General features: G+C 42.0%; 1 protein-coding gene across 4 annotated transcripts in view; it reads left to right on the top strand.

Moving 5' to 3' along the window:
• The window catches only part of akt1 (v-akt murine thymoma viral oncogene homolog 1), a 126,710-nt gene that overhangs the window by 90,486 nt on the left and 21,958 nt on the right, over window positions 1–14,266 (top strand). Inside the window, exons 4-9 of one of the 4 annotated variants that reach the window (XM_038778075.1) lie at window positions 1,228–1,339; window positions 4,664–4,808; window positions 11,267–11,398; window positions 11,584–11,649; window positions 13,509–13,577; window positions 14,005–14,130. In XM_038778075.1, coding sequence (XP_038634003.1) covers window positions 1,228–1,339; window positions 4,664–4,808; window positions 11,267–11,398; window positions 11,584–11,649; window positions 13,509–13,577; window positions 14,005–14,130 — 650 coding nt within the window. Of the gene's footprint in view, window positions 1–1,227; window positions 1,359–4,663; window positions 4,809–11,266; window positions 11,399–11,583; window positions 11,650–13,508; window positions 13,578–14,004; window positions 14,131–14,266 lie in introns of those variants that run through there. The other 3 variants (XM_038778090.1, XM_038778096.1, XM_038778082.1) reach the window with 3 other exon arrangements.

The following is a 14,266-nucleotide window of genomic DNA, read 5'->3' as shown; positions in this document are numbered from 1 at the left end:
GTTTCCTTCTACAACGCCAGATATAACTTTATTGAATATCTCGAGTTTTAGATTTTTTTTTGATCATGGAACTTGACGTTTTCAAGCCTTTTGCTCCTTTTAAGTGTAGATTTTTTTAAAGACTTGGCCGTACCCATTGTGTCATTTAATATCTCCCATTGCAGTCTTCTGTTTTTTTCCAGTTAATTTATTTCATTCCATATTATCCCTTTAACCTTTATTTCTGTAATAAAATTATTGGCACCCAAAAGTTATTCTACCTACAGGTTGTTGAGGTTTATTTTAAACTCCAGCAACTTTCATTTTTTTCCTTTTCCTCTTTATTTGCAAGGTTTCTCTGTATTCGTAGAATCCCTACAGTGCAGAAGGAGGCCATTTGGCCCATCAAATCTGCACCGACCCTCTGAAAGAGCACTCCACCTGGGCCACTCCCCTACCCGATGCCAGAACTCCACATCTTTGGACACAAAAGGGCAATTTACATGGCTAATCCTCTAACCTTCGCATCTTTGGACTGTGGGAGGAAACCGGAGCACCGGGAGAAACCCACGCAGATACACGGAGGACGTGCAAACTCCACATAGACAGTCAGCCAAGGCCGGAATCAAACCTGGGTCCCTGGCTCTGTGAAGCAGCAGTGCTAACCACTGTGCCACCATGCTGCCATATCGAATGCCATTGCACATGCCTGAGGGTATTTTTGTTTTTGTGCCTACCAGTACTGCTGTTAAATTGATCAGATCAGATTTACCCATTGATAGGGCAGCACGGTGCCGCCATGGTTACCACTGCAACCACACGGCACCAAGGTCCCAGGTTCAAATCCCGGCTCTGGGCCACTGTCAGTGTGGAGTTTGCACATTCTTCCCGTGTTTGCATGGGTTTCGCCCCACAACCCAAAGATGTGAAAGGTAGTTGGATTGGTCACGCTAAAATTGCCCCTTAATTGGAAAAAATGAATTGGGTACTCTAACGTTTTCAAAAAAAATCAGCTATTGATTGATGCTGCATTTCCCGATGTTCCCCACTCCTCAGGGCCCACACGAGGGGAACATTTGGTTAAACTTTCTGTCCCTTTCAAAGTGTGGTTAAAATTTGGAGTTGGAGATAGGAAATGAGAGGCGTATTATCAGAGTTGTATTTATTAATGATGCTTCGCAATTGAGGTCAAGTGAAAGTATAATATTTAGAAATATCACTTTCATGCTAATTTTATCTTTCTGTTAGAATGTCAACTGATGAAGACCGAGCGACCAAAATCGAACACGTTTATCATTCGCTGTCTCCAGTGGACAACAGTAATTGAAAGAACATTTCATGTTGATACCCCAGAGGAACGGTTTGTCTTAGTAAAGGATGTGTGTTTATCAGGACAATACTGCTCAATACGGCTGCACATTGCAGCACAAATATATTAACACAAGCAAATGAATTATTAATGCATGTCCAGGGTGGCACAGTGGTCAGCGTTACCGCCTCCCAGTGCCAGGGACCCGGGTTAGATTCCAGCCTTTGGTCACTGTCTGTGTGGAGTTTGCACTGTCTCCCCGTGTCTGCGTGGGTTTCCTCCGGGTGCTCCGGTTTCCTCCCACAGTCCAAAGATGTGCCGGTTAAGTGGATTGGCCATGAAGTGTCCAGGGATGCGCTGGTTTGGTGGGATTAAGGGTTAGGATGGGGGAGTGGTCCGAGGCAGGGTGCTCATTTCAGAGGGTTGGGGCAGACTCGGGGTTGAATGACCTCCTTCTGGGATTCTATAAATGCATTACTTCATTCTTCAGAATTATTTGACTACTGAAGTATTTCTAAAGAAGGCAGAAGTCTAGTATGGTTATTCGTACATTGTTGGTATCTGTCAAGAATATGTGTAATTCAAAGAACCATAGAATCACTTCAGGATTCCAAGAAGAAGGCCATTCAATCCATCAAGTCTGCACTGACCCTCTGAAAGATGTCCACTCCCCCATCCACCCTGCCCTATCCCCGTAACCTAACCTGCACATTGTTGGACATTAAGGGGCATTATTAGCTTGGCCAATCCACCTAACCTGCACATCTTTGGGCTGTGGGAGGAAACCGGAGCACCCGGAGGAAACCCACGCAGACACGAAGAGAACGTGCAAACTCCACACACACACAGTCACCCAAGGCCGGAATTGAACCCGGGTCCCTGCCGCTGAGAGGCAGCAGTGCTAATCACTGTGCCACCGTTCTGTTCATCCTTGTATGGTTTTAAATCAAAGGACTTCATGCAACTGCATATGAATTTCAGTTACACAGCAATAAGATTATGAAGGAGTTGAAAAATTAACAAAATTTTTACTGGAACAGAAAGGTTTACGGGGATCTAATACAAGTTTTTGAAAGGGTAAATAGTAATTTGGTTATGAGAGAACTGTGACTAGAGGAATAATGGGGACAGTTAGAAGAATATCTTTTCACATGTTTATTAGAAAATCACAAACTTTACTGCGTGACGTATTAAGGTAGAGACTAACCCAATTAAAAGAGAAGTTTTTGGTAAAAATAAAATATAAAAGAATACAGGAAAAAGGGCTCGAATGTGAAATTAGTCCCCTTGAAATGCCAGCACCTGTATGAGTCTGATGGGCTGAATGGCCACCTGCTGTGCTGTAATTTCTTTGAATCAATACCACTTGCAAATTTTCTAATCATTAACTTCTACTATTTAACTTTGAGCTTTTGTCCTCTGCTGCATTGTTGAAATGTTCAGTTTGCAGGTTTAGAGTTTTATATGTCCTATTAACAATGCAGTGTAGGTATTTAAAATGTACACGAGGAGAAAAGTGAAAAATCAAACGAGTTGCAAACTGAACCCAAAGGCTGATACTTTAATCCTTTATGTTGCAAGAGGGCGACTCGATGTTTTTGTTTGTTCCCCCAGTAACTGTTGCTGTTAGTGACATTTGTGGCAAAATCCCCAACAAGCAGCACTCTTTGAAACATGGGCATGTAGCCACCGAGTAAGATAAAGGAAAAGGGGCTGAGCTCAGTATTCAACGTAATGGTTCCCAACCACCAAGGAAGAAGACATAGGTGCCTTCCCTGAATCTGTTTAGTAGCCATTTACCGGTTTGGGAAAGCATTTCATGTTGAAACTGACACGCCGTTTTGGAGACGGAAGAAAATATAAAGACGTCATTATTTGAATAGGAAAAGAAAATGAAAGGAAGCAAGAAAACAGAATAGTGGAAAACAAGAAAGTATAAAAAAAAGTGTAATGGGGAACAGCCTTAATAATAAAGGAAAACTGGAGTTAAGCAGTGTGTCAGCGAATAAACATTGTTTCCCCTTGGATTTGATCTATTTTTAGTTTTAATGCTGGTGATTTTTGTGACGTTGGTTCTATGACCCATTGAAAGAAGAAAGACAGCCACTGGATGCCTCTAACTGCTTTACACCCAATTAACTACATTTGAAGTGTAGTCACTATTCTAATGAGGCATATACATTTGCATACAACAGACTTCCACAACAGCAATGCGACAATCATCGAATAATTTATGTTTGTGATGTCGATTGGCCAGTGATAGTACTGTGAGATATTTTTGATCCACCTGAGTAGGCAGACAGGCCTCAGTTTAATGTCCCATCTGAAATATGACACCCCTGGTATTGAATTGTTGTGTGAGCCTAGATTTTCTTTTGTCCTGGAAGGGGATATTTGAACATAAGAACTAGGAGCAGGAGTAGGCCATCTGGCCCCTCGAGCCTGCTCCGCCATTCAATGAGATTATGGCTGATCTTTTGTGGACTCAGCTCCACTTTCCGGCCCGAACACCATAACCCTTAATCCCTTTATTCTTCAAATATATACAGTCCGCAGTCTTTTTTTCATTCGTTCATGGAATTTGGGCATTGCTGGCTGGGCCAGCATTCACAGCCCATCCCTAAATGCCCTTGAGCTGAGTGGCGTGTTAGTCCATTTCAGAGGGCATTTTCTAAGAGTCAAGCACATTGCTGTGCGTCAGGAGTCACATGTAGGCCAGACCAGGTAAGGATGGCAGATTCCCTTCCTTAAAGGACCTTAGTCAACCAACTGGGCTTTTACAATAATTGACAATGGTTTCATAGTCATCATTAGACTTTCATTTCCAGATTTTTTCCAAATGTCATAATCTGCCGTGGTGGAATTTGAACCCGGGTCCGCAGAGCATTACATCGGGCCTCTGGATTGCTAGTCCAGTGACAATACCACTTCGCCACTGCCTCCTTTCCTTGTGGCTGTAAACCTCATCTCACATTAATGGCAATGGCAGAAAAACATGTACCCATTTCTATTGACCTGGAACTGTTGGGGATCTTTTTGTAACCAGGTTTATGTTGCAGCATTAATGTAGAAAGTAGAGTAACTTCAGATTTTAAAAACAATTTTCTACTGGGGGAAAGGCAAGCAGTTGGCTAAACAGTAGCTAAACTGCTACTGATTCTTTTATCTGAAATAGAAGATGAAACTTTGTGATGAGCAGTTTAATCAAAATACAGTCTGTTACAAATTTTAAAGTTCTTAACTTTTTAAAAGATAACACATGATGATTAAATGCATTGGAGATTTTGGGATATTTCATCTGTAATTTATCTTGTTTGGTCCGATGTGTGCCAGGGTAAGGTTTAGAATGATTTATTTTTAGTTACAATCTTGCAGGGAAGAATGGACAAAAGCCATCCAAACAGTCACAGATAGTCTTAAGCAAGAGGAGGAGATCATGGACTACCATTCAGAGTCCCCGAATGATAATTCATGGACAGACGGCATGGACATTTCTCACACTAGACCAAAACACAAAGTGGTAGGATACCTTAATTGCATTGATGCAAGCATCTAATAAGTAACAACTTCCAATATTTAGAATATTTATTTTTGATATTTTGGAGAAATACCCTAGAGATTAAAAATTGCAGTTGTTGCTTATTGCTAATAGTTACTCGAAGCATTAACATGATATCCCACTGTATATAATTTTAACAACTCAATTGAAATGGACCAAAAAATGTCATCTAAATGCATTGAACACGATAATGCTATCACTAATTAACTTATAGGCTTCTATTTCCTTTATGAAGGTATGCGAGGCGAGTGGGCAGATGGTTGGTATTTTGCTAGTTAAGAGTTCATAAGTTAAAGAAAGCTTTGAATTTATATGGCATCTTTCACAGCCTCCGAATGCTTCAAAGCGCCATGCAGTTGATGAATATAAATTTGGAAGTGTAGTTACTGTTGAAGCAAATACGACACCCAATTAACACACAGCAAGGTCCCACAAACAGCAGCACCAGACTGACAGACAACTGAAAATATGAACTGAAACTCTGGAAAGAACTTTCCCTGCTTTTCTTCAAAATACCCGAGGGGGCACACGGTACCTCAAACTTTAATGTCTCAACCAAAAGACAACTTCCTTGATATTGCACTGGATTATAGGATTAATTATAATCAACATAAATCATGTTGATCAGTCAGACTTTCTATTATGGTGACCAGGTTTAATTTGTGGTTGGTTGCCTAAGTTAAATTCCAAAGATGTGCTGGTTAGATGGTTTGGCCATGATCAATGGCAGGGTTTTTTTTTGGGGGGGGGGCATTGGTGCAGACTCAATGGGCCGATTGGCCTCCTTTTGCACTGTAGGGGTTCTGTGGATTCATTAGCTAGCAAATTTACAAAGTAATGCAATTTTGCCCAATGGTAGATCGCCACAAAACCTTTTCCACTTATTAGAGTTAATTTTTTTTTAGAACATACAGTGCAGAAGGAGGCCATTCGTCCCTTGAGTCTGCACAGACCCACTTAAGTTCTCACTTCCACCCTATCCCTGTAACCCAATAACCCCTCCTACGATTTTTGGTCACTAAGGGCAATTTACCACGGCCAATCTACCTACCCTGCACGTCTTTGGGCTGTGGGAGGAAACTGGAGTACCCGGAGGAAACCCACGCAGACACGGGGAGAATGTGCAGACTCCACACAGACAGTGACCCAGCGGGGAATCAAACCTGGGACCCTGGTGCTGTAAAGCCACAGTGCTAGCCACTGTGCTACCGTGTTGCCCCACGAACAAACCTATTATGGTTGTTTAATCATGAACATTCTTGACAGACTGGAAAATTTCAATAATTTTTTTCAGTCCATTCCCCCTCTCCCACCCTGGCCAAAATTGAAATGAAGATGATGGAGTGTAATCTACCAGTCTCCTATGGAAGGTTTGAGATCCCAAATAGAAGCTTGTTCTGCTGGATTCAGCAAAAAAAAAAAAAATGGAAAAGCTGGAAGAGGCTTTGGATCCATTTTGTTCATCTTGTCCTTCCTTAGAATCACATCATCAGATGCCACGTGTTTCTATTTGCTTTAGTCTTTATCTTGTTCCCATTCTGGTGCTTCTTTTTTCCCATTCCTGCCTTTGTGTTTTTTTTTGTGTCAGTCCTGTTCATCTCAATTTCGCCACATCTCCATGATCACTTGTCTTTAGCTCCTTCTTGGTTGTTTGTGGTATTAGCACCACTTCCGGTATCCTCTATCTTCTGCGGAGGGGGGGGGGGGGGGGGGGGGGGGTTTTCAACTCCGAGGCGTGAAGTTTTAGATCTGGGTTGAAAGTGCAATTCACTTTTTTATTTCCAGTCCTGCTTCTATTCTGGTAGTTTCTTTGAATGTCCAAGTCCTAGGGTCCCGTTTATAGTGCTTGTTTTGTTTAGGCACATGCACTATGCAAATGTCAGCAATCGACTCCTTCCCCATTGTCCCATAATCATACATATATGTTTATACAGATCTGTCCTTCATTGTCGTATTTTACAACATAATTATGGATGATAATCAGCCTATCTTAGTTCATTCAGAATAGTCCTAGATTTTTATATTGCTGCATTTAATTCATTCTTACATTTTTTTTAGGTTTCACACTTGAGCATTATAATTGTCCAACTTAAGATTTTTGAACTTCCCCCTATCTCGTCCGTGTTTGGCAGGCCAGGACCACTAAATGTACTAAAACTGATATTCTTTCCTCCATCTTTTCCTCTTGTACCACATAGTCACTGAGTGGCTCAATAGCACCACTACTGACGAGGCTAGCTGATCCATGAAGAACATCCCTGGCAAATGGTGCCTGCGGGCAGGTGGTAAGAGAACCATCAAGAGGAAAACACCAACATCATCGAATTCACCCGTACCAAATCTACCCGTCACGGATGCAAGTGTCCATGACCGTATTGGTAGGGGGGGACCATTGCATAGTCCTTGTGGAAGTCCTGTCTTCACACTAAGGATATCCTCTATCGTGTTGTGTGGCACAGCCACGATGCTAAATGGGATAAATTCACACCAGATCCAGCAGCTCAAAACTGGGCATCCATGAATTGCCGTTGGCCATCAACAGCCGCAGAACTGTACTCCCCCCACAATCTGTAACCTCAAGGGCCAGCATATTCCTCACTCTACAGTTGCTATTGAAACAGGGAATCACTCATGTTCAGTGAGTCATATAGGAGCATGCCTGGAGCAGCACAAAGCATACGTTAAAAGATGCGGTGTCAACCCAGTGAAGCGACAACGTAGGATTAGAATCGTAGAATGGCTGCAGCACATTTGGCCTGTCTTGTCCAAGCTGGCTATCTGTACCTACAGCTCGCTTGGTCCCACTCCCCTTGCCTCGTCCCTCTCTCACTGTAAAGCTTATGCAATTCCTTTTTGAAAGCAAGGATTGAATCTCCCCTCACGACATTCTCATTAGGCAGTGCGTTCCAGATCCTAACCACCAACTATTTTCTCCATGGCTTGATTGCTGGGTTTTTATTTTGCCAATTATCTTAAATTTTATCCTCTGATTCTCGATCCTTCCGCCAGTGAGAACAGTGTGTCCGTGTCCCAATCTGCTCTGACCAGAACCCCATCATTTTAAACATTTCCAACAAATCTCCTCCTAATCTTCTGTCCTCCAAGGAGAGCTCCCCAGCTTATCCAATCTACCCACGTAACTGAAGTTCCTTACTCGTAGAAGCATTCTCATGAATCCTTGCCACCCCCTCTTCAATGCCTTTACATCTTTACTGTAGGCATTCTGAGCAGTCAAAACAGCAAGCACGAGTGCGAGCAACGTGCGAGCATAACCAATGGAACAGATCTGAGCTCTGAAGAACGGACACATCCAGTTGTGAATGGTGGCGGAAGGCTGAACAACTAACCAGAGGAGGAGGCTCCATAAACATCCCCACCCTCCATGACGGGAGAAGCGCAGCATGTTCGTGCAATAGACGTTTGCAACCATCATCATCCAAGAGAGCCGGTGAATGATTAATCTCAGCCGGCTCCGGAGGTTCCCAGCATCCCAGATGCTAGCCTTCAGCCAATTCAATCGTTCCAATAGCAAGGAACGGTTAAAAACACCTGGAGGCAACATCAATGGGCCACGGTGCTGACAACAGCCCAACAACAGTACTGAAGACGTGTGCTCCAGAACAAGCTGTGCCTCTAGCCAAGCTGTTTCAATACAGCTACAATGCTGGCATCTGTCCGATAATGTGAAAAATTGTCCAGCTACATCCTGTCCACAAAACGCAAAACAAATTCAATCTAGCCAAGTATTGCTCCGTCAGTCTATTCTCAATCGACAAATGCAGGGAAGGTTTCATACAGGGCTATCAAGTAGCACTTACTCAGCAGTAACCTGCTCCCCCATGCCCAGTTTAGGTTCTGCCAGGGGCACATGGCTCCAAAAGTTATGACTGGTTACAGTCATAACTAGCACAGAGAAATGTGGTTGAGGTTGTTGGCGGAAATCGTATATCAGTCTGCAGGGCATCGCTGCAGGAGTTTCTCAGGGTTGTGTCCCAGGCCCAAACATCTTCATAGTTGCTTCATCAATGACCATCTCTCCATCATACGGTCAGAAGTAGAGGTGTTGACTGGGGATTGCACAGTGTTCAACACCATTCACATCTTCTCAAATACTGAAACAGTCCATATCCACATGGAGCAAAATCTGGACAACATTGAGTTTGGACTGTTAAGTGTCTCGTAAAGTTTGCGTACAATAACCATCTCCAACAAGGGAGAATTTAGCAATCTCCCCATGTCGCCATTTGCATTCCAATCGGATAAACCCCACCATCATCATCCAATGAGCAGAAACTGAGCTGAACCAACCATATAAATACCGTGGCTGCAAAAACAGATTGGAGGCTGGGAATTCTGTGGGGAGGAGTTCATCACCTGATTCCCTAAAGCCTGTCCACAATGTACAAGTCAGGAATGCAATGGAATACTGCCAGCCTGCCTGGATGAGTGTGGCTCCAATAAACTCAAGAAGTATGGTATCATCCAATGGCTTAGTTGCCATCCAATTTACCACCTTAAATATTCTCTCCCTCGACTACCGGCGCAGTGGCATCAGTGTGTGCCGTTTATAAGATGCACTGCTGCAACTTACCAAGCCTCTTCTATCAGCACTTTTCAGACCTGCGACCTCTACAACTCAGAAGGACAAGGGCAGCAACACGTGGAAAGTACCACAACCGGTCAGCTCCCCTCCACAGCATCCTGAGTTGGAATTATATCCCTGCTTCTTCACTGTCGCTGGATCAAAATCCTGGAACTTCTGTCCTACCATTGAGCTTGGGCTGTTGAGTGGTCAGTAACATTTGCACTGCACAAGTGCCTGACAACCATTTATGGTTATAAATGCACCACATGGGCTGCAACAGTTCAAGAAGGCAGCTTACCACCATCTTCTGAAGGGCAATTAGAGATGGGCAATAAATGCCGACTGTTCCAGCAAAACCCACACCTCTTGAATGAACAATTTTTAAAAAATGTTTTCCACAGCATGTTTTTCCCTCTGTCCCTCTAACATCCCATTCTTTCCCAGCACTCAGCTAGGCATTCACACTTGCATAAATACTTCCAATATTACTCCTTCCTCTTCGAAAGCAAGTTTGTCACTGAAGGACTTTGCTCCATTTCCCTGCCTCATGATACCCTCATAATGCAAAATGTGTGTGCATGTAGGATTTATATCAAGAATCTTGCATCTAAATTTATTTACTGTACACACCCCGTGACTTCCTGCAGTGACATCTATTGTTATTTTTTGTCATCACTTTTTCCTATTATCCTGTGTCCACATTTATAATGTTTTCCCCCAAATAAACATGGTACGGTATAATTGCATCATTTAGCCAGTGGATTATTGTGAAAACTGTTTATTGCTGATCCGTCTTCCATCGGAAGTAATGTTGTGGTTCCGTTCCTGGTCATCATGACTTTAATTGAAACAACTTTAAGTGAATCATTGGTTCCCATAGGAATCAATGTTAAAGCTGGAGTTGGGTTCCTTTGGACATTTCTTGCCCGGAAAAGGTAATGAACAAGTTGAAATACTGTACCATAGATGTGCAGCACTGTGCATCGTGAAGTGGAATAACTTGCAGAATAAAATAACAGAAATAATGTACATATTCAAATTAGATAAGACTAAATCACCCAAAAAAGCAGTGAGTAGCATAGTTTCTGTGTCTCACCACGGCACTCATGAAACTCAGCTCCTGATTTAACTCTTCAACATAATAAGAATGTTTCTTGGGGTTCCGTCATGGGAAGTCAGATAGGTTCCGCGGCTGGGAAAGTTTGGTATAATGGACACAATTGAAAATTACTCCCACCATCTTGAGTTTGTTTTCCACCCAGTGCAGTTCAATTGTGAACTGAATTTCAAAATGTTTGATGTTGCATTAACAAAGCCTTAAAATGTTACATTTTATCACTGCAGCTCTTTCAAGCAAAGTAGTGTAACTCTAGGACAGCAGAGCTTCTGCTTGTGAACCTGACCATTAACTATTAAATCAGGAGCAACATCATCGGGAATACATTAATAATGATTAAAATACATGTCAGCATATTCGGGTGCAAAGAAATCCCAAAACATGTTGGGTGCTTCGCAGCTACGATCCGAAATCACTGTCAGTCAGCGCAGGCTTATGTATCTCCCTGTGAAATCCACTGATATCTAATGAACCCTTTCATATGCCGTCCTGAATATAAAACATTACAGCGCAGTACAGGCCCTTCGGCCCTCAATGTTGCGCCGACCTGTGAAGCCAATCACTAAATCAAATTATTTAGAGTACGACCCATTTAATATTTTGTAAAGTAAATCCTTCCACAGCAACTGTACTATGACCCTGAAATTGTATGAGTGCATTGGGACTATGTTTGTTTTCCTTCTAGTCAGTTTGTGGTTATTGTTTGGTGTGTTACAGACTATGCATAATTTTGAATACCTAAAACTGCTTGGAAAAGGCACATTTGGAAAAGTGATTTTAGTAAAAGAAAAAGCCTCTGGACTTTATTACGCCATGAAGATCCTTAAGAAAGAAGTAATTGTAGCAAAGGTAACCCTTCAAAGGTTAATTGCCACGCTGTTGCAAAATGCCTTAAAAGCTTTTGACTTTTCAGCAAAATCTTTTTTCTATAGAAAGCCATTTATTCATTCAGCGTCTGTAATTTGAATTGAATGTCATGTCTATTATTTCTATATTGACTTTCTAAATCTGTAACACTTGTATCTTTTATGCAGGATGAAGTAGCACACACTGTGACAGAAAACAGGGTGTTACAAAATTCTAGGCACCCATTCTTAACTGTAAGTGTTCATTCAAAAGACTTGGTAAATGTCAATTACCCATTCTTTGTCACAGCACCTCCATTCACTCAATGCACCCAATTTGTGACATTATGCAGTTTTGAAAAATTACACTACGCTATTTTTAATGTGAACAGTCTCTTCGTTCATATTTGGGATACCCTTGAAGCAAATTATTCCAATAAGGTTTTGAAAAGAGCATAGTTTATTATTTGGCTTTTGAAGTGCACTTTTCTTTTGATTCGGAATTCAATTTGAGGCTTTTCTACCATCAAGGTTTGTTTGACGTGACAATGCAGTCTTGCTGCACACTTGTCCTGGGAGAATTTGCAGAAAGGGCCTGAAGTACCTTTGGGGCAGCACGGTAGCACAAGTGGCTAGCACTGTGGCTTCACAGTGCCAGGGTCCCAGGTTTTATTCCCCGCTGGGTCACTGTGCGAAGTTTGTACGTTCTCCCCGTGTCTGCGTGGGTTTCCTCCGGGTGCTCCAGTTTCTTCCCACAGTCCAAATGTCCCAAAAGGTTGGGGGGGGGGGGAATTGAGGGCATAATTGGGTAGATGCAGACTCGATGGGCCGAATGGCCTCCTGCACTGTATGTTCTATGTACGCTAGGATTTGAGGTGGAGCATCTCACAAGAGACTTAATGTCCCACCTGGATTTGGTGAAAGGAATTGACCTTTTTATCTGATCTGGCCACAAGAACACAATGTGACCAATCTCAGAATGGAGCATAATTATTACAAAGCCTAAATTGATTTTTTGGACCCTATTTCCAAAATCTATCTCACTTTATTTTGTGTTCCGAGAAAGACCGCATAACATTCATTTTTTAAAAAAGGCAGCATGTTTAGTTGGACTATGCTGAAATCATGATGCAGAACATATTTGCAAATAAATTCATGCAATCATGATAATGAAACTAAAGATCAAGTAATCAGATTCCATTCACCTTATTATCAAGGTTACTCCGATTATAAATCAGGTATTCAGCACAGCAGTACGTTGCCAGCAACATTCTGTTTTTAAATTGTTTTGTTGGGAAACTTTTGCATTGGTTGTGCAACTGTGTGAGTATTATTTTAAATGTTTACAAGTTGCATCTAGTATCTTGCACAATATTTGCAAAATTAGGGTATTTTAAATGTTTACAAGTTGCATCTAGTATCTTGCACAATATTTGCAAAATTAATATTTGCAGTGTCAGATATTTTGACATCCCTCATTTCTGAACTATATAAATTGTGTATTGTGCAGACTAAGAAGTTCCTTTCTGGCTGATCTATGAGCAAATAGACCCTAGGCGAAAAATCTTTTTTGAAATCAAAATCCTTTAATTGGTTTAATATTTTTGCTACATAACAGTTTAACTGAGACTTAGGGTGGTGGTTAGGCAATTTCTTGTCTCTAACAAAGCTAAAAGCTTGCTTGAAGTGAATGTCATTCAGTAATCCATGCCTGGCTACGACAGAGATCTAATATCCCCCGGCATGTTTCCATTCGAATCAGATGTGCTGCGAGAGATTGCCGAGCTAAGAAAAATCACATCCCCACTTAGTTACTTTTCAAAAAATGTTTCCAATTCAGGGGCAATTCTGTGCGGCCAATCCACCTACTCTGCGCATCTTTGGATTGTGAGGATGAGACCTACGCAGACACGGGGAGAAGTGTGCAAACTCCACACGGACAGTGACCCAGGGCCGGGATCAAACCGGGGTCCTCGGTGCCGTGAGGCAGCAGTGCTAACCACTGCGTCACCGTGCCGCCCCTCACCGAGTTACTTAATGAAGGCACTTTTAGACTTAATACTTAGTCCTATTAAATAAAGTTTCTGATTAAGTTATACTTTTTATCTTTAAAGGCACTGAAGTATTCGTTTCAGACAAATGACCGTTTGTGCTTTGTTATGGATTACGCAAATGGAGGCGAGGTATGGGAACGTTAATTGATCAATGGCAGCTGAAACTTTTATTTCTGTTCCAATTGACTGCCCTTATCCAGTTTTTTTTCTAGGAAATTAAGTCCTTTCTGGGTACAGTTTAAGTCCTTATGTGGTGAGAGGCACAGTTGTTTGATCATCGGGCTGGCATAAGTGCTAAACAATGCTTCCAACTGGAGTGACTGGAAGATGTTCAGGAGTGGGAATCTTTGTTTTTCTCTTGCTTCTTAATCCGGTGGTGTTGAAGTCTGTTGTAACCTCTCTGCCACCGTCCTGGCTGAAATGAGCTAATGTGGCACAGCTGGGGGCATTGGACTCTAGTTGCTCACTGGGCCTGCTGCGAGTGATTAACTTCTAATTGAAATGCGAGTGCCGTGATAAATATTTTAAGTAACTTCTTGTGCTTTTTTTATTTCAGCTATTCTTTCACTTATCAAGAGAACGTGTTTTTTCTGAGGACCGTGCCCGTTTCTATGGAGCAGAGATTGTCTCTGCTTTGCATTATCTCCATTCCGAGAAAAATGTAGTGTACAGAGACCTTAAGGTAGGAAAGGCATAATGATATGAGTGCATTGCTTCTGACTCCAGTAAACTGATAATCAGAAAATACACAAGAATGATGTGATAAATATCTCTCTTTGTGAAATGAAACATCAAGGTTTCCCACGAGGAGATAGATA

Source organism: Scyliorhinus canicula, chromosome 2 (genome assembly GCF_902713615.1).
Source record: "Scyliorhinus canicula chromosome 2, sScyCan1.1, whole genome shotgun sequence".
NCBI lineage: Eukaryota > Metazoa > Chordata > Chondrichthyes > Carcharhiniformes > Scyliorhinidae > Scyliorhinus > Scyliorhinus canicula.
Note: the sequence above shows the minus strand (reverse complement) of the source record. Positions and strands in the feature narration are given on the sequence as shown.